Raw genomic sequence first — 20,771 nt, forward strand, 5'->3', positions numbered from 1 at the left:
TGTGTGTGTGTGTGAAATCCATATTCCTGGAAAAAAAATGGTACTACTAGTGATAGTTATACTTGAGTTATAGAATTATGGGGACTTTGCTTTGTACATTTTTTAATGCAAACATATTTCCTTTGAAATAGGGCAATAAAAGAAAATCATGATAATGTGGTAGTAACTCCTCATTATCCTTCAAAGTCAGGGTCCCAAAAAAATCTCCTCCCTCAAGTGTTTCTGGATCTATATGAAGCTCATTTTTTTTATGCTTCTATAGATCCTTGCTTGTACTTTTGGTTTCACGCTTAATAGGTTCTGATATTTAACATGGCCAATTGTACCTTTCCCTCTCATTTGAGAGCAGGGACCATGATTTATGAATATCGTTTTTCCATAATGCCAAGCACAGTTCCCACCATCGAGGAGGTATTCATCAATGAGCGAGCGTTCTGGTGTAGTCACAAATACATGAGAAAGTTAAAAACAAAAACAAAAGGACTTTCTTAGTGTCTGCTGGTAAGCAGTTTTAAAATCATGCTCTAGCCCGTGTGATCCAGATCGTGTGTTTTAGCATCTTACATAATCGAAAAGCAAAGGCCACGCACCCAGGCCTTGAGCAGAGCCCAGAAAAGGCAAAACGAGAACAGCTTTGTGAAAAACAAAGGTACACTTGGCACCAGGTGTTCAGGCACCATGCCAGATGTTTGCCAGACTCTGGAAGAATCTACATGTGGGATGTTCCCTTGACATTCCCCTCCTGTTCTACATCTAGACTACCTGGCGTGCAAGCCCCCTGGGTGTGTAGGAGAGCAATTATGAAGCATTTTCAAGTTTGCTTCTCCTGCGAGAAGACCGGGCTGTGTCCTGATTTTGTTAGTGTGATTGCTGAAAATGGAGTGGTCTATTAACAAGCAGTGGTCACCGCCGCCTGACGGATCTGCTTCTTGCAACATTAGTGTCATGGTGATGGATTAGCAGAATCTCCAAAGTGGAAAGGCATGTTTCTACAGATATTTTGTATAGACATAAATTCACTTGCTAACATTACTCATTTTCCTTTTTATTTTTTATTTCTTATCCTTTAACATGTGCCATGCATCTTTCAGCACACACGTCGCCCTCACTGGAGGGCTCTGATAAGTGACTGTGGGAGCTGGAGGAAACTCAGTGTTGCCTTGTATGCCCACCCGTGTTTACAGAGTTTTCCCTCTTCTTCTGAGCTGCTAGCGGGAGGGGAGGAGAACCGAACAACCTCATTGAGCTTGGAAAGCTCTGGGAGGGACCTCTTTTTACTAGAATGGCAAGTCTCTTTAGAGATTTGCCTCTGCCATGGAGGGTTCAGGAAAGGAAGATGCCGGAGTCGAATAGTCAGAGCACAGAGACTTTTTAGGGCAATGAAAATGCTGTCTGTGATATAATAATGGATTTAGGTCACTACTCTTTTGCTTAAACGCGTAGAATGTTCAACACCAGGACAATGGGAACAACCCTTATGGTAAGCATTATTTAATGTATAGAATTGTTAAATCATTGTGTTATATATGCAAAACTAATATAAATTGTGTGTTTACCGTACTCCAGCTTTAATAAGAGTTGAAATAGAAAAAAAAAAGTGAACCCTAAGGTACACTATGGACTTTGGGTGATTATGGTGTGTCACTATAGGTTCTTTCTTGGCCAAAAATGTACCACTCTGGTGGAGGATCCACATGATGGAGATGGCCGTGCGTGTGGGCAGGCAGGGTGTATATGAGAAATCTCTGTACCTTCCTCTCAGTTTTGTTGTAAGCCTAGAACTGTTCTTAAAAAATGAAGTCTTTTTGAAACAGTTTTGTTTTATTTTTATTGAGATTTTTTTTGAGATATAATCGACATATAACATTATGTTAGTTTCAGGTATACAACATCATGATTCAATATCTATGTATTGCAAAATGATTGCTACAGTAAATCTCATTAATATCTGTCACATAATTGGGGCAGCCTGGGTGGCTTAACGGTTTAGCACAGCCAACAGCCCAGCACGGGATTCTGGAGACCCGGGATTGAGTCCCACATCGGGCTCCCTGCATGGAGCCTGCTTCTCCCTCTGCCTGTGTCTCTGCCTCTCTCTCTTTCTCTCTGTCTGTGTGTCTCTCATGAATAAATAAATACAATCTTTTAAAAAATATATCTGTCACATAATTGTACATAGTTACATTTTTTCCCTTGTGATAAGAACTTTTAAGATTTACTCTTGTAGTAGGGCACTTGGGTGGCTCAGTTGGTTAAGTGTCTGCCTTTGGCTCACGTCATGATCCCAGGGTTCTGGGATCTAGTTGGGCTCACTGCTGGGCATGGAGCCTGCTTACAAGTCTTTCTCTCCCTCTGCCCCTTCCCCCAGTCATGCTATCTCTCAAATAAATTAATAAAATCTTTTTAAAAATTCCGAAGATTTACTCTCTTAGCAACTTATAAATATGCAACATTGTATTATCATCTATAGTCACCATGTTGTATAGATATCCTTGTGACTTATTTATTTTATAATAGGAATTTTGTACCCTTTGACCTCCTTTACCATCCTGCCCATCCTACTTCTCTCCTTCCTCAAAATAAAGTCTTTAAAAACACCTCCCTGCTTTCGTTTCCTCTTTCTCTAAAACATTAAATGACTGTTTCTTACATTGCCTCCCATGATCTAGAAAAACCAGATCCAGAACAAATAGTTTCTCCCACTAACGCTAGACCCAATACCCTAGATAGCTGAAACTTGATGTGTTTCCAGGGATTGGAACCCAAACATTCTTTCTAGTACAGCTTTCCATTAAGAACTTTATAAAGTGCACTTAGCTAGAGATAATATTTGTCTCTCTAGGAGAGGAGATACATTAGGAATCTTGCCCAATAGGCCAACAGACCTGATGGAGTCCTAAGAGAATGAGATGCCATTGGGAGAAGGGCCAAGACTAGTTAGTTATGAAATATTAGGGACCTGGGCCATTTGAATGGAAAGAGGGCGCATACACCAATGACCAGCCCTTTTCCGTGTCTGTAGAGTCCTGCTTTCATTTACTCTTGGGCCTATAGATGCCTACCTGTTGGTTCTTACCTGCCCAATATCCATTCCCCCTTCTGCTGGTGCCTGCTCTCTAATTTTCCCTGAACAGAAGGCTCTGTTCAGCAGTCTTAGATTTTGGTTTGGATGTTGTTGACTTTACCTCTCACCTCCAGGGTGGGCATGTGACCCAGGTCTGGCAAGGAGGGCCACACTCTCTTCTAGGCCAGTATAGAGATGGGTGTCTGACCCCATCAACAGATGTTCAATTATTGTACCATTGGATGATTTAAAAATTCTGCCTTCTGTACATGGAGGACTTTCTTGGTTGTATCATGTAAAAATCTTTCTAGCAACATTCCTTTCATTCTGCTTAGTATTTGTCTCTTTTGTTGTTGTTGTTCAATATTAGAGAATTTGTAATGCAGTTGAGTTAACACACACAACACTGTAGCAGCCTGGGGCGGGGGGGTGGCAGTTAAAGATAGTTAACCAGCTGGGAGAAGAATTCATTGTCTAGCTTAATATTCAGAGAAATGTGAAGACAGGGTACTTTTGGTGGTTGAGCATTCTAAGATAAATGGACCTTATAAGAAATGAGACTTGCAGACTCAAGTCCAGCAGATTGCTTCAACCAGATCTGGTTAGCTGTAAACATCATTAGCTTAAAATGGTTTCTCCTACCCCTGGTGTCTGTGATAAGATAGGACTCTTAAAAGGAAAAGTGCTGTTCTTTCACATTGTAACTCCTTCTGGGGGTGTTAAAGCCAGCTGAAATCAGGCTTCCTGCAAGCTACATTAAGTTTGTGTTCCTCCAGGCCAGAAGGGAAATTGTGAGTCTCTTCCGGGTTTGGAGGTTCCAAAATCGAGATAGCTTTCTTCCCCAAATCAGGTCTTATATAACAAAAGATGAGCCCATCTGGATCAGTCTTCTTACATGCCAGTTTCAAGATATTATTCCTCCCCACCCCATTTCTCACCCCCACCCCAATTACCTTCTTGATGTCCAAGATCAAGATTTGCAAAATTTAGATGTTAAAATATGATTCTGGTGTTGTGCTTAGAGATGATGATTTTTGCAATGAGTTCTCTGATGGTTTTCTCAAACCATTGTTTAGATTGCCAGAAAACACTTTTGGAACAACTGACCAAAAATGTCTTTGAGTCAATACGTTATAAAAAAACTTTAAATAAAATAGTGGTGGTGATGATGGGAACTATTCTAGATTTTAAAATGACTAGATTTTAGAAATTCATTAAATTTAAATCAGGTGGACCTTATATGGATCCTACTTTGAACAAATAACTGCAAAATACATTTTGAGGAGATATAAGGTAAATATGAATGTGGTCTAAATATTTGATGACATGAAGAAATTATATTTAATTTTGTTAAGTGTGAAAATGGTTTTGTGGTTATATAAGAAGATGTCCTTATTTTTTTAGAAATGCATGCTGAAGGGGATCCCTGGGTGGCTCAGTGGTTTAGCGCCTGCCTTTGGCCCAGGGTATGATCCTGGGGTCCCGGGATCGAGTCCCACATCAGGCTCCCTGCATGGAGCCTGCTTCTCCCCCTGCCTGTGTTTCTGCCTCTCTCTCTCTGTCTGTCATGAATAAATAAATAAAATCTTTTAAAAAAAAAGAAATGCATGCTGAAGTATTGGAGGATGAAATCTCATAACATTTAATTCATTTTTTATTATTTACTTATTTACTTATTTTAAAGATTTTATTTATTCATGTGAGAGAGAGAGGCAGAGACATAGGCAGAGGGAGAAGCAGGCTCCCCGTGGGGAGCCAGATGTGGGACTCTATTCCAGGACCCCAGGATCACAACCTGAGTCAAAGGCAGATGCTCAGCCACTGAGCCACCCAGGTGCCCCCATTTAATTTATTTTTTTAAAAGATGAAGCAAATATGGCAAAATGTTTGTTAAATCTAGGTTATGGTTACACAAGATCCACTAAAGAATTTTCTATTTTTATATGTGTTTGAAATATAATACAAAGGCTTTTTTTAAAGGACAAACAAATTTTCTGTGGATTCCTCTTTCTTCTACATGTATTTTAAGAAACCAATATAAGCACCATCTTTGATGGAACTATAGAATAAAACTCCAAATATAAGTTAGATAGATTTAAATGACTTCAAAGATATTCTCTGCTTTTGGAATATAAAATTATGCAGCATTTATAAGTAAAAGTTCATGAAGCTTTCTTAATTCATCCATGTTCTGTGGGTGGGTGGGGATAAATGAATAATAAAAGCATTGCCTGTTGAAGGAATAAAATTTCAACTCATAAATTGAACTCCATGGAAATTATTTAAAGTACTTGTAAGTATAATAGTTTCACCAGAAATAGTTCTCATTTGCATGATAGCATTTCCTATAAATGAGCAGAAAGTAATATAGTCATTGTAAAAAACACAGATAATCCACGAAAAGGAAAAAATCTCCCATAATTTCACCCCTTGTTATAAATATGTTGACATACTTTTACCCAGTACTTTTTCAGAGCACAGATACTTATCTATCTTCTTTCTTTACTTTCTTCTCCCGCTCTCTTACTGATCTTTTCCCATCCCTCCCTCCATTTTTGCAGAACACCATTAGACATGGAAACAAAACCAGAAACAGGAAAAGAGGCTACACCCAAGAGTGGAATCCACTTGTGACAAGAACATTTCACTCCTAGTGTAGAGGCTATTTTCACTTTGGTAACTTAGGGTATTTTAAAAATAAGTGGGACACCTGGGTGGCCCAGTGGTTTAGCGTCTGCCTTTGGCCCAGGGCTCGATCCTGGAGTCCCAGGATCGAGTCCCACATTGGCTCCTTCATGGAGTCTGCTTCACCCTTTGCCTGTGTCTCTGCCTCTCTCTTTGTGTGTCTTTCATGAATAAATAAATAAAATCTTTAAAAAAGTAAGTGTTTAAGATTTCTTGTGTATAAGGGCAATTAGTCCTTTGTTGGAAAGATGAGTTACAAGTATATCCTGTCTGCTGGTTGTTGTTTTTAAATGTTTCACAACTTTATTATTGCAAGTGATTACCATTATGAAGATTTCATAAAGTTACAAACAGTTATAATACAAAAAAAAAAAGAGTAACCATAATACAAGGTACTCCATTAACATCTCTCTCTCTCTCTCTCTCTCTCTCTTTTTAAAGACTTATTTATTTATATATTTGAGAGTGAGGGAGAGTGAGGGAGATCACAGAGAAGAAGAGGAAGAAGCAGACTCCCCCTGAGTGGAAAGCCCAACTTGGTGCTTGGTCCCAGACCCCGAGATCACAACCTGAGCTGAAAGAAGCTGTTTAACCCACTGAGCCACCGAGGTGCCCCTCTATCACATCTCTTGAAAACAATGGTATTATTGCTGAGCAACAATATTGTACAGAGAAATCTAATAATCATAATTGTTTTTATTGAGGCATAATTTACATGCAATAAAATGCACAGATTTTAAGTACTCAGTTTTATGAATTTTGGCAATTATATTCAGTTGGGCAAACACCACACAAAACAAAATGTGGCATATTTGCATCACCCTACAAAGTATCTTTGTGCACTTTATAGAAAATTATCCAATGCTTCCCAGTGGGACAAGCATTTTGGATTTGTCACCATTGACTAGTTTTTATTTGCTTCTAGACTTCATAGAGTATATATACTGTTGAACCCAGCTTTCCTCACTCAACTGTAAAGTTTTTGAGGTTCATTGGTGTTGTTTGTTGCATGTCTTAGTAATTCATGTTCAGTGTTGAGTAGTATTTCAGTATACGAATATACCACTATCTGTGTATTTAATGACCTATTAATGGATACTTGGGGTGTTTTCAATTAGGGCCTAGGACCATTTGTTTATAAGCTGTAGGTGTATGTTTTCATTTTTCTTGAGTAAATACTTAGGAATTTCTAGGCTATAGGAAAGGTTTATGTGTATAAGGAATTGTTCAAGTATTTTCCAAAATGATTGTACTCTTTTACAGTCATCAATATATGAGAGTTCCAGTTACTCTACTTCTTCATCAACACTTAGTGCTGTCTGGCTTTTCAATTTTAACTCTTCTAGTGGGTATGTAGTATTCTCATTGTGGTTTCAAATTTGTATTTCCCTTTTGATAAGGATGAGCATTAGTTCATGTGTTTTCTTTGCCATCCATATATCTTCATTTTTTGAAGTGTCTGCTCAAATCTTTTTTCCATTTATAAATTGTGCATCTTCTTAATATTGAGATGTAGAAATTCTAAATGTATTCTAGACACTTTTGTTAGATATTGTCTTCTCATTTTGTTGTCTTTCAAGCAGTAGGTGTTTTTAATTTTGATGAAGTCCAAACCATCATATTTTTCTTTTTTGGTTAGTGTTTATTGTGTGCATAAAGTAATCTCTGCCTACACCAGGGTAATAGAGCTTTTCTTATATTTTAGAAATTTTAGTTTTAGCTTTTAGACTTTTATCTATAATTCACTTGAGTTAATTCTTATGTACAGTGGGATGCAAGGGCTGAGGTTCATTTTTTTCCATATGGATTCCAATTGTACAAGGGACTCTTCTTTCCACCATTGAATTATTACCATGGAATCTTTGTTGAAAATCAATTGACCTTATAAGTATGGGTCTATTTCCAGGCTCTCTATTTATTCTATTTATCTTTATGTCTACATCTGCACCAATACAGCATTGTCTTGATACTGCACATTTATAGTAAGTTTTAAAACTGGATTATAGGGCAGCCTGGGTGGCTGAGCTGTTTAGCACCGCCTTCAGGCCAGGGCCTGATCCTGGAGACCCAGGATCGAGTCCCGCGTCAGGCTCCCTGCATGGAGCCTGCTTCTCCCTCTGCATGTCTCTTGTGAATAAATAAATAAAATCTTAAAAAAAAAAAACAACCAACCTGGATTATATAATTTCTCTAACTTTGTTCTTTTCAAAATCTATTATAGGTTCTTTTCGTTTGTATTTTCAGAATCAGCTTTTCAACTTCTGTTAAAATATCTTCTGGGATTTTGATTGGGCTTAGAGATCAGTTTTGGGAAAATGGATATTTAATTATGTTTATTAAGCTCTCCTTATTTTTTTTGCAAGATGTTTCATTTAGAGGCTTTACACATCTTTTCTTAGATTTATTATTACTATTTGTATTATTTTTAAAATTTCAGTTTTGTTTGCTATTAATATATAGAAATGCAGTTGACTTTTATACATTGATTTTGTATGTGTCTCCTTGTTAAGTTCACCTATTAGTTTTGGTTATATATATATATTATATATATATATATATATACATATTATATATATTCTATGGGGGTTTTATATGTTTATAACCAAGTTATATGCAAATCACAAAAATTTTACTTCTTTCCATTATTTTTCTTGCCTTATTGCATTGGTTAAGAATGCCAGTAGAATTTTATTTTTTATTTTTTATTTTTTTTTGCCAGTAGAATTTTAAATAGAAGTGTTGAGTGTGGACATTCTTGCTTTATTCCCAAATGGACGGGGAAAGTGGTTTGATGTTTCACCATTAATATGTATCTGTAGTTGTTTTTTTAATTTTTAATTTTTTTGTTTCAAGTTTTTATTTAAATTATAGTTAGTTAACATATAGTGTAATATTAGTTTTAGGAGTAGAATTTAGTGATTTATCACTTACATTTAACATCCAGAGCTTGTCACAAGAGCTCTCTTTAATACCTATCACCTATTTAACCCATCCACCCACGACCTCCCTTATCCATAGTTTTTGGTAGATGATCTTTATCATGCCCATATAAACACCATATACATATGCCCATATCATACCCCATAAACACTCCCAATATTTCTGCTCCTTTGGCCTTTACTTGTATTTTTTTTTTTTTATTATTTATGATAGTCACAGAGAGAGAGAGAGAGAGAGGCAGAGACACAGGCGGAGGAAGAAGCAGGCTCCATGCACTGGGAGCCCGATGTGGGATTCGATCCCGGGTCTCCAGGATCGCGCCCTGGGCCAAAGGCAGGCGCCAAACCGCTGCGCCACCCAGGGATCCCCTTTACTTGTATTTTATAGTCTGCTGACTACATCTGTTTTTAGGTTTTGATGAAAATAAAGTTTGTGGATTTTAAAAAATTTTGTTGCTTTTTCATGATTTCTCTATGAGAGAAAAAAAAAAAAGCTGAATTGATATAGCCATGTTCCTACCCAAAGTCTGTTTTCTCTGTGAGTCCAGACACCCTGCATGGTTTCACAGAGGCTGATTATAATAAAGTACATAGCCATCTGTTATTGTAAATGTGACTTTTGGGTCGCAATTTTTATAATGAATCTGTAAATAAAGCCTGGAAAAATGACTTATAAGACGTAAACATTATAAACCTTGACAACGTAAAAATTGTTATATATTTGTCAAATATCCCTATTTTAAGAGGAAAAAGTGCAAAAGGGAGGGTAAGTGCATAAATTTGAAAGTCCTTTTTCATCCTGGTGTGTACAAGGATACTGGGTAAAGCGGCGTTGGAGAGCAAATAAACTTGGACAGTAAACTCCGCCAGGGCACAGGCTGCTTCACACGCCCTCACATCCGTGGTATTTTAAAGTCACAGCTGCACATGTTAAGGGCACTGTAAAAATGGCTAAGCTGATGACTACACAAATAAAAAAGTTGAAATACAGATACACTATTTAAAGTTCCAATGATAATCATAAAAATCATTAAAAATAGAAATTGGTAACAATGATTTTTTTGTGTTTTTTTCATTTTTGTTTTTTATTTAAGAGAAGAGAGATTTCTTTCATCATTACTTTTCTGTACTGGTTGAAGTTCACATATAGCTTCTATAATTTAAAAGAAATGATTGAATATAAAAGAGAGAAAAAACCCAGAGCAGTCACTGACAAATACTTTTGAGAGCTTTTTATTGTTTGTGTTTTCATTGGTAGCACTGGATTGCTACACACGTTTATAAGTTGTTTTTTCTTATCATGTTTTTTGGTAATTAAGGTGTCATTAGCATCATTTTTAAAATCAGCATATGACATGAATCAACAATTATTTATTTAATTAATACCCAACGTTTAGGCATTTCAGTGGTTTCTTTCTTTTATTAGATAATATTATGACACATATTCTTACAGCTAAATATTTTATGCTCAGGAATTATTTCTCTAAGATAAATTCTTAAGATTAAAATGTGCAAATGGTTTATAAATTTTTGATTAATTGATATTGTCACTTTAATTTACATCCTAACAAACAATTTTGTCAAATGAATTTTAGTTATTCAAGTAAGTTTGAGAGTAGTCTCCAGAGTCCTTAACTTCAAACATTTCTCCTTAAATACATGATTACTAAGATATACTGTGGAAATGACTTTGCATATGACTACTTAGAATATTTGAGTAATTGGGCTATTTTCATGTGATAAATGACCAACCCTTCCCCAAACCATGTAATAGGAAATGTTTCGATGCAAAGTCATGACTGAATGAAATGGACATCTAGTGAAAGGGCTTTATATTCTCTAAATGAGCTGAGGATTTAGAGTTCCTATGTTTGCAACAAGAAGTTACTACCAGATGTAGTCCATGAGAGAAAGGGCTATAGACAATGAGCACTCAAAAATGGGCTAATTTCATCCATATTTGCATTTGCCTTCAGAATGTGTGTGTGTTTAAATAGATCATTTACCAACATAAATTAATTGTATTGATCCTACTTAAACATTGGTTTATTTTCCAACGTATAGCCTTACCGAATAGCGGAAGGAGTTACTAGTTCTGGGGAAGATAACCTGGGATGAGAAGCTGAGGGTGGATCATCCAAAAATTGGCTTCACATAGATCGTTTACAATATATATTTGAAACCTGATTATTTCATGCGAACTTTCAAATACTATGTTTATCTTTACTATAAAAGTTATATAAGAAAACCACACCTTCTTTATTATTGATATTCCTGGAATTTAAATACCTTATGTCCTGGTCAGGTGAAACAAATGTTTTAACATGCAATAGATATTTGCGTAATTGCAATTCAGCATTTCAAGAACAGTTGTTATCAGTGAAAACAACTCACGGAGGGGAAAGCCACAAATGCCTGCACTGCCTTAGAGGTGGGGCGGGGGGGCACTGCCCCAGCCACTCTACCATCTGCACCTGCTGAAGTACGGTCATCTTTCTCAGTTTAGAAGACATATATCACTTCCTCCAGAGGGAACTCAGCTCTGACGATCGACCTTTTCTTCCCCTGCTCATTCATTAGCATTGATAGATCTTCCTCACCTACCTTATTGTGATTCTGAAAACAGGTGATCACACACAAGGCATCTTGGAATATCTCTTATTCAGATGCTTCCTGTAATAACACCTACAGACATACTATCTTCTACTCTTCATGCTTTCTATAAAGATTCAAACAATACCAAAATGTTGAAATTAGAGAGTGAAATGTTTCACTTCCCAAATGTTTCACAATTTTCCAATCCTGCTATCTAGAGGTAACCAGCATTAACAGTTTAGCTTGTGATCTTCCAGTCTGTTCCATGCGTACACACTCCGAAGCTATATAGTGATATATATGTGCCTATATTTATGTTTTTAAAAGACAAAAATGGGTTCATACTACACATTTTGCTCTACAACCTGATTTTTTTTTTTTTCCGTTTAACACTTTCGCTTATCATGGACAGCTTGCCATGTGGGCATGTCAGTTCATAGGAGTCACCTTCACCTTTTTAATGGCTTTATGAAATTCCATTATATGATAAACTGCTATTAATTTAACCAGTTCCCATTTGATGGACACTTGGAAACTCTGTAATTTCTTTGGTATTCTCAAAGAAATGGATTCAATCCTGGAAAGACATTTCTTACATCCTTAAACTCCAGAAGGCAAGTCTGCCCTCTCTGAAACCAGGCAACTTCAGATTCAGATAATTAGAAGTGTATTATGTGTGAACACTTTCCTCTTCTCCATTTTGCTTGATGTTTTGGATTTGAAATAAAACCAGAATAGTAGCCATGGCATATAGTAGCCATGGCATATGTTGCAACTGTTCATTTAAGGGCTCCTCTTTCCATACAAACACTCTTCTTTTGACCAGAGAACGGTTGCTGAAAAATCTGTGTCACTGTGTGTGTAAGTGTGGCTATGTGAGTATGAGGCTGTTGTTCTCCAGGGACAAAGGTAGGAGTTGGTTTAAAGGAATACCTTCAATTGAATGCTAGACCTGCCTTACCATAAAACAGACTGCCAAAAAAAAAAGAACAAAAACAAAAACAAAAACAAAACAAAACAAAACAAAAAAAACAAAAAAAAAACAAAAAAACAAACAAAAAACAAACAAACAAACAAAAAAAAACAGACTGCCCTTTGCAAACAAGACAACTGCAAGGTGAGGGTTACTGCATTCGCATGCACAGTTATGCATGCAGTCCACATACATGCATAAAAAAATCACAATTATATACTTATGCATACAATCACGTATACATATAGGCACTCACAGTCACATACACAGACCCACACTTCTATGTTACACACTCATACTGAGACATATTCTGCACATTCTGTGCATGTGTACACATTAAATATAGTCTATTATATGTAGTATATACAGTGTATATAAAATACACTATACACCATATAATATATATACACATATAATATATATATATACTATAAATATATATACACACATATATACAGAATCACCTTATTCAATAAAAAGCTATGAGGGTTCACAATGTGCTAGGGTGTGGGTTTGGGGATAGGCAGGGGAGGAGAGGGAGGATGGAGGAACACACAGCCTTGCAAGCTCAGTTCCTGTCCCTGAGTAGGAGGAGTGGACAAGCGACTCTAATATCTGGGGGCCAAAAGATCACCAGGCTTGGGTAAGCTCCTCCGTGGCCTGCTGGTCCTTCCAGGTCCTTCCCTTCTCAGAGTCAAGAATGGCTCTTGGATGGTGGGAGCACACCTAATACAAAGTAAACCCCCACCCCCACCACATCCATTGCTTGTTTCTGTGCTGGGGACTCAAGAGCCCTCCTTTTTCAGTGGAAGATTTAAAAATGTGTGAAAGGATCACCCAGTTTGGATGATGTCAGGGGAAGTGGCCTTCATATCTACTCCCTGGAGGGAGCTTTGGCAGAGCGAATAGACATTATCTTTCCCAAGGGCTGCATTTCAGACCTATCCCAACTGCTCCTAAGAGCAGAACACTCTTTGATGCTCCCAGTGGTTCCCTTTGCACCCATCTGCACCCTGAACAGCACTGTGGGGTTAGAAGTTATGCCACTGTTATACGGTAAGTGGAATTTTGAAGATAACAAGTAACTTTCTTTCCTCTAATTCTTTAAAAAGCAGCATTCTCTATGGCGTTTTCCCAGTGTCTTTAAGCTTTTGAGAAATCTTCCTTATTGCTCCTCTTCTTTCTCCAACCAGCGTCTTCCCACAGAGATGTGATCAAGGGATTCTCGGAAAACCAGTTTCCTCGATTCTCTGCTTCTTAGCAAATCTAGTGCTTATTAAAAGACTCTGTGCCTTGGGTGAGGTGGATGCTTGAAGCCTGAGGAAGAGGGCAACAGACAGGATCCTAGGAGGAAGGAATTTCAAGCTGACATCCATTCTAGCCATTCAGTTGATGTTTATGGAGCCCTCGTAATATCAGAGGCCTTGCTGAAGCCATTACAGTCACAATGACAGAGGGTTGGACATGACCCATCCACGGGGGAGGCACAATGTAAACAAATAAATCACTCTGTGGGTTAGTGATAACCGCCAGGAGGAAAGATGGAGAAAGGTCAAAACACAGAACTGTATAGGTGTGTGAGTGTGCGTGAGTGTGTGTGTATGTGCTTCTCTCTTACCTGGTGTGGTCAGGGAAGCTGTCCTCGCAGAAGGGATATTTGAACGGAAGCCTGAGCACAGTACAAAACAGCCCTGGGGCCATCAGGGGAAAGTGATCCAGGCAGAGGGCATAGCCCACGCAAGAGGCCCAAGGTGGGACCAAGCTCAGCATTTCCCAGTAATTCCAAGGAGGCAGGTAGGAGCAGAGTGAACGGTGGGGAGAGGGTGGGAGGGGGAAGTGAGGCTGATTAGGGCACCAGTCAAGGGCCTTTGGGTGCCTTGGTTAAGAGTTGGCATTTTAATTTAAAACAGAAACCACTAGAGGATTTTGAGTAGGAGAATTCTTGTGGTCTGATTTTTGTTTAAAAATGTTTTAAAGTATTTTATTTATGTATTTGACAGTGCACAAGCGAGAGAGCACAAGCGGGGGATTGGCAGAGGGAGAGGCAGGCTCCCCTCAGAGCAGGGAGCCCTAGTGGGGCCTGATCCCAAAACCCTGGGAGCCTGACCTGAGCTGAAGGCAGATCCTTAACCCACTGAGCCACCCAGGCACCCTGATTTTTGTTTTTAGAGAGCTCTGGCTACAGGAGGAAGAAGGAATGTATTTGAAGGGGGCAAGAGGAGAAGGGATATCTTATTAGGAGTCAGTCACGACTTTAGGGGAGGAGAGGAGAGGAGAGAGGTCTGGGCCAGGCAGTGTGTTGGGATGGAGAGATGGGCTCTGTGCGTGTGGAAAATGGTGAGCAGGAAGCTGTGCTTCAGCCAGAGGCTCTGTGGCTTTGACACTCTGAGGCACAGTGAAAGCAGAGCAACAGTCCAGGTATGGGAATACTTGCTGTGTCTGCAGAATGAAAGTAGCAACCAACGTTTGTTGAATACTGAGCTGTACTCCCCATTTCACCCTCCTCATGTCTGTGTGAACTTGGCTCTGTTGCCTGTCTTTTTGCAGTGGAGAAAAGGCTGGCTCAGAGAGGACAGGCAACATGCTCAATTCTCACAGGTAGTGTGAGGCAGAGCCATGACCTGGACCTACTTTTGTTTGGCCCTAAAGTCTATAATGTCACCAGGCTCTATATGACACTTCATGTAAGAGAAGCCTCGTGCTTGCAAAAAGTGGTCCGTGGCCAGTGGCATCAGAATCCTTGGAGGGGTTTATTAGAAAGAAAGATCCCCCCTCTACCCCCTGCCCCAACTGGAACTTACTGAACCGGAACCACTGAGGGTTTGCGATCCATTCTGTAGGGGACCAAGGACTTGAACCGTGTCTCACATTTCATTCCAATGACCATTCCCTCTATCCTAGTTTAGGCCCCAGTATCAAAACTGTTACAGGACCTATTTGCAGTCTTACTGCTTCTTCCTATTTTGAATAAGTAATACATTTACAAGGCTCAAAAGTAAAAATGATTTAAAGTGATAAACATTGTGAAATGTTTCACTTTCAGTCCTGTCCCCATCTACCTGTTCCTCCCAATCCCCCCAACAAGTAACAACTATTCATAATTTCCTGTGTATTTTCCATTTTTTAAGCAAATAAAAATATGTGTCATTTTCTCCCTTTCTTACACAAAAGTAGCATGCCATACACACTCTTATGAACCTTGCTTTAAAAAATAATATATATATATATATTTTTTTCACAACCATATGTAGAAAGTATCCTTGTTCTTTAAATAGTTGCATAATACCCCATTGTGTGGATGCCTGCTTAACTAATCATGTACTAATAGCCAGTTCGGTTTTTTCCAGTTCCAGTCTTCTGCTTTTAGAGATAATGCAGTAATGAATAACTATATATGTATGCAGTTTACTAACTATAATATAAATTCCTATAAAAGGGACTGCCAGGTCAGAGGTTAAAGCACTTGTCAATCTGCACCTTCAGGGTGTCGTATTTTATATCCCTACCGGTAACATCACAACCTTTTAGCCCGTGTCTCTTCCTGATCTGAAACAGTAGATCTTTACCCAGTTAGACCCAACACCCTCTTTACCATCCTCATATGAAATTCTGAGACAATATAACATACTAAGAATTTTAAAAAATCAATATGATGATTTATCTGGCAATAGCAAAGAGAAATAAAAGTAATTTATAATAAAACAAGAGAGTTCACTACATGAAACACTCATGCAAGATTACACTGCGAGATGTTATGAATTCATTAGAAGTTTGCACCTATATGCAGACTGTGAATGCCACACTCAAATGCTGACCAATACAGATGTGCTCTGTTGGTGACTCAGGACCTAGGAGCACAGCTGCCATTGGAGAAACGATTTCCCAAAATGGTAAAACAAGCAAGCAAACAAACAAAAGCCTCTGGTTAAGGTGCTAAATGAAACTGAGGACAGCCTTCTCTTTATTTACACAGCAGTTGCATTTCTGGAAAATTCAGTGCTTGTAAAATCTATGCAAAAACTCCTTTGTATTCTTATATAAAATGGGTTTAAGTTCTAGATTCAGATAATGATGACCAGGTTTTTCTCCTACCTGAATGTCCAGTGGGTCTTTTGAAAGTCCTGTGGGACACAGGACAATTCTTCCTTGTGTGGGACCATCCTTCCTCTGTCTACTAAATGCCAGTAGAATTCCAAGTCCTTGTGACAAAGAGGAAAGTCCCAAATGTTCACTATGCCTCTGCAGCAATGTCCTCTCCTGCCCTGAGAACTACTGCCATGGGATCTCCTCTGGAGTCCATTCCACAGACCAGGAGCAGGCGAACATTTCCGAAACATTTCACCATGTTTGATTTCCGTTCAAAGCCCTACAGCAGCTCCTCGTTGTAGGACAAATACAGCATCCCCAGCTGATGGGACAGAGCATGCAAGTTTGCCAGTGGAAGGTTCATTTGGCTGGATTCAATGCTTCAACTGAGAGCCGGGTGTTGAAATACAGGCTTTTGGGTGACAATGACAAGTAGGACCCAGTGCCCGATATTGCATTTGGTATACTGTAGCAAGGCGCTTCTGGTCCCTTATCCTGATGTGGTTCACAAACCCCAAATATTTCTGATGCTTTGGGCTCCGAATTTCTTGGTATCAAATAGTTTAAATATTTTTATTTTTGACAGAGTAAGAAGTGTTTAGTGGGATTCATCTTAAACATATTATGCATCATGCTGTTTACAGTGGTTCTTGTTATCATAAATAAGGCGATCCAAGGTTATAAATGCTAAGATGTCACCTCCTGGGACTGTGATTCCCTGTGCCAGGGTTCTCCTCCTGGTTACATTCCAGTTGCCCAGAATGCCTGTGACGTTCAGGGTGACAGAGCATAATGACTTTATAAAACGTCATCGTGACCTCGGTGTTCAAGTGACCTTCAATACAGTCCAGCAGTCCAGAGGTTGCTCATCTTTGACTAAGCTGTACAATTTTGCTGTGCCTCAATTTCCCTATCAGCTAATAGGGAAAACAATACTATGGATGCTACAGGCACTTTTTTCTTCATATGCACTGTCCTCGACCTCTTGTCAAAGTTCATCATTATGTATTGACCATGTTATGGCTTTTTGAATACAGCCTGTCTCCCTGGCTAGATATCCACTCCCTGAGGCAGGTGTCATTTGTTGGCTCCTGGGTCTCGAGCATATATCCCATCACGCAGATGCTTGACAATTCACCGGATGAATGAGCGAGTGCATGCACGAAGGGCTCATCTATAGACACCATATAGGTAGGGGACTGGCGCTTTGCGGATGAGGACGAGGATGCTTCCCTCCTTCCCTCCCTCATTCACTCATTCATTCATTTAGAAAGAAAGCTCCGGGAGACCTAATTTTCTGCCAGCCCCCGCTTTGAGCAGCAAAGCCATCGGGACCCCGTGCCCCGGGGTCAGGCCACGCTCGGCTCGGTCTGGACCGGCTAGCACGCTTCCAGTGACCGGAGGTGTGCACAGAAGCGGAGAATTCATCATAACCGGTTAGTCATCCGTGGAGACTGTGGACGCTGCCGTGGGCGGGGACGCACCTGGCGTCTCCCCGGTGGGGCCTGTGTCGGCGCCGAGCCCCGGTGGGGGGGCCCCGCACGGCCGCGTCCGAGGAAGCCTAGCGCCCGCGGGCATCGTTCTTCCAGGGGCCCCGGCGCGGGGGCGGCCTCGCGGGCTCCCCCGCCGCCCCAGGTCGCCGAGGCCGGAGCGCAGTCCCGGGGGGGGGGGGGGCGGAGGCGCGCACAGCGGCGGGACGCACCGGGGACCCCGCGGCTCGCCGGGCCCCTCGGGGTGCGCTCGGGGCAGGATGACTCAGCCTCCCTCGGGCCGGTCCTCGCTGCCGGCCGGCGCGGGGGGCCCCGCAAAGTTCGCGGTCACGCCCCGGACGCCGCGCGCGGGCCGGGGGGGCTCCGACCAGCCGCCAGGTCGGGGCGCGCGGGGGGCCCCGGGGCTCCCCGGGACCTCGGGAGTGCGCGGGGCCGCAGGGCCTCCCCGGGACCTCGGGAGTGCGCGGGGCCGCAGGGCCCGGCCGCCGCCGCCGCCGCCGCAGTCGCGCGCACCCCGGGCTCCGAGCCCCGGCCGGAGCGCCAGCGCCGCCCTGCGCGCCTCCCCGAGTCGGGCGCCGCGGCCGGAGGGGCGGCCACGCAGCAGCTCCCCGCCGGGACCCGCGCCCCGCCCTCCCCGCGCCCCGCGCCCCTCCCCGCGCGCCCCGCGCCCCGCCGCAGACTTTGGCCTCCCCGGCCGCCCGCCCCGCGCGCCCCGCCCCGCCCCGCCCCGCCCCGCGCCCCTCCCCGCGCGCGCCCCCCGCTGCCCGGCCCGCGGCGGCGGACTGCGGAGTTGCCGAGAAGTCTGCGGCCGCAGTGGCCGGGCGGGGCCGCCGCCAAGGACACCGGAGTTTGCGAGTCCCCGCCCGCGCGGCGCCTCCCGCCGGACTCCCCGGGCCGCCGAGCGCGAGGCGCGGCGCGCTCCCCGCCCCCGCCCCCTCCCCGCCCGCTCCCGCCCGCTCCCGCTCCCGCTCCCTCTCCCGCCCTCGCTCGCTCCCTCCGCCTCCCGCCCGCCCCCGCCCCCCGCTCCCTTTTCTGCTCCCCAAGTGAGCCCGGCGCGCGAGAGGCAGGCGGGGCGGCGCGGAGCCGGCAGCCCAGCGCGCTCGCCGCCGCCCGGCGCAGCTCCCCGCGGCCGCCGCCGAGTCGGAGGAGCCCAGCATGGCCGGGCCGGGCTGGCCGCGGCGCGCGTCCCGGGGGCCCCGGGCGCTCCTGGCCGCCGCGCTGCTCTACGCGGCGCTGGGGGCCGCGGCGCGCTCGGAGCAGCAGATCCCGCTCTCCGTGTAAGTGCCGGCGCCGGCGCCGCCCGGGGGGGGGACCCCGCCGCCCGCCCGCCGCGCCTCGCCCAACTTGGGGCGCCTGCAGGTGCGGCCCGGGCGGCCCCGCGGCGGCCTCGCCCCCGCCCCCGCCCCCGCGCCCGCGCCCGCCTCGCCCTCGCACCTGCCCCCGGGACGCGCGGGGGGCGCCGAGGCTGCGCGGGGCTGCGCGGGGCTGCCCTCGCCTTCCCGCCGGGTCGGCCGCGGACACCTGCACGGGCTCCCCGCAAGGGACGGCGCCAACTTTGGAGCCCGTGTACCGGATCCAACTTCCACGGGCCGCTTGTTTACTCTCCCTCTGCCGTCTTGCCATCATCTCACTTTTTTTTTTTTTTTTTTTGGGTGGGGAGGATGGGGGGGGGTTTCCTCCGACCAGTATTTGCCAGGCGATGGCCGGTTTGGGTGGTCAAGTTCTCAGGCAGTTATTCACCTGGAACCCGGTGATGTGTTGGAGCTCGGGAGACTTTGCGCATTTGGGACTATGTGACCCCCCTCGGCCCCCTCCCGCGTTGCGCTCTGCAGTTTGGTGCTGGCAGTTTCTACCCAGGCGCTTTTGCTATCTTTTTTTTTTTTTTTTCCCTCCAATGCTCTGTCGCCCGGCTCCTCCAGCCACAGCCCCGTGTGTGCGAGCGTGTTGCCGAGGACACGGGTCTTACATTTGCTCCTGTGCCCTTTCTCCCTGTAGGGTGAAGCTCTGGGCCTCTGCTTTTGGTGGGGAGATCAAATCCATTGCCGCTAAGTACTCCGGCTCGCAGCTCCTGCAAAAGGTAAGGTTTCTGGGGTGGCAGGAAGCGGTGATTTTTTTTCTTTCTTTCTTTCTTTTTTTTTTTTTTTTCCCAGCACAGAAAATGGAGGCAGATTTAGTTTTCCAAACAAACGTGAACCCCGAGCAGCATCAGTTATCAGAGGTGCCTCTGATCCCCCTGTTTCCTGGCAGTGCACCGTGCGGTGATTTCTCCCCACCAACTGGTTATTTTTAGATGACACTTGATTCCAAACACAAAGAAAAAAAGCAGGATCCTCACTGGCACTGTCCTGGCCAGGGCTGGGAAACTGAGTGTGTTTGCATGGCTCTCTGCTTCTAGTGCCGCTGTTGCCGTTACTGTGTGAGGACAGATGCTTCTCTGGCCAAAAAAATGCTAACTTCCTCCAAGGGGCAGCCTCAGTACCTGCTTTATGATGTCTTTCACCTTGCCTGCCTTGGAGACTGGGGGGGTTCAGCGCCTCTGAGAAAGCCGCTGCACTATTGTTTGTCATCCCTGCCGTTCTACAATCCCATTATTCCCCAATCATCTAGACCCAGGGCTGGGATGCATTACATCATTACAGATAAGGAGAATGAATGTGGTTATCTTTCCACTCAGCTGCACTGCCGGGTAATAACCTAGGAGAGTAGTCCAGTCCACAAACTTAAGAAATTGGTCTGCGTGCGTATAATTCCGGAGAGTAATGAGAATGGAGAATTGATTATTAGGCTTTTATCAGAAGCTGCATCAATTTTAATTCAAACAGGCAGCATTATGCTTAAAATTTCCTTGTGAGATATATGGTACTTTGCCCTCCCCTCCGAGAAAAAAAAAAAAAAGAAAAAGAAAAAGAAAAAGAAAATAGACCGGGAGGAATGATGAC

General features: G+C 43.2%; 1 protein-coding gene across 3 annotated transcripts in view; it reads left to right on the forward strand.

Moving 5' to 3' along the window:
* The first annotated feature begins 18,849 nt into the window (after nt 1-18,849).
* CACNA2D3 (calcium voltage-gated channel auxiliary subunit alpha2delta 3) overlaps nt 18,850-20,771 on the forward strand; it is an 833,484-nt gene continuing 831,562 nt past the window's right edge. For all 3 annotated transcript variants that reach the window (XM_041762548.1, XM_041762549.1, XM_041762550.1), the window contains exons 1-2: nt 18,850-19,109; nt 19,828-19,909. In XM_041762548.1, the coding sequence (XP_041618482.1) occupies nt 18,988-19,109; nt 19,828-19,909 (204 nt within the window). In that variant the 5' untranslated portion in view covers nt 18,850-18,987. The remainder of the gene's footprint in view (nt 19,110-19,827; nt 19,910-20,771) is intronic.

The sequence above is a fragment of the Vulpes lagopus genome, chromosome 7 (assembly GCF_018345385.1).
Source record: "Vulpes lagopus strain Blue_001 chromosome 7, ASM1834538v1, whole genome shotgun sequence".
NCBI lineage: Eukaryota > Metazoa > Chordata > Mammalia > Carnivora > Canidae > Vulpes > Vulpes lagopus.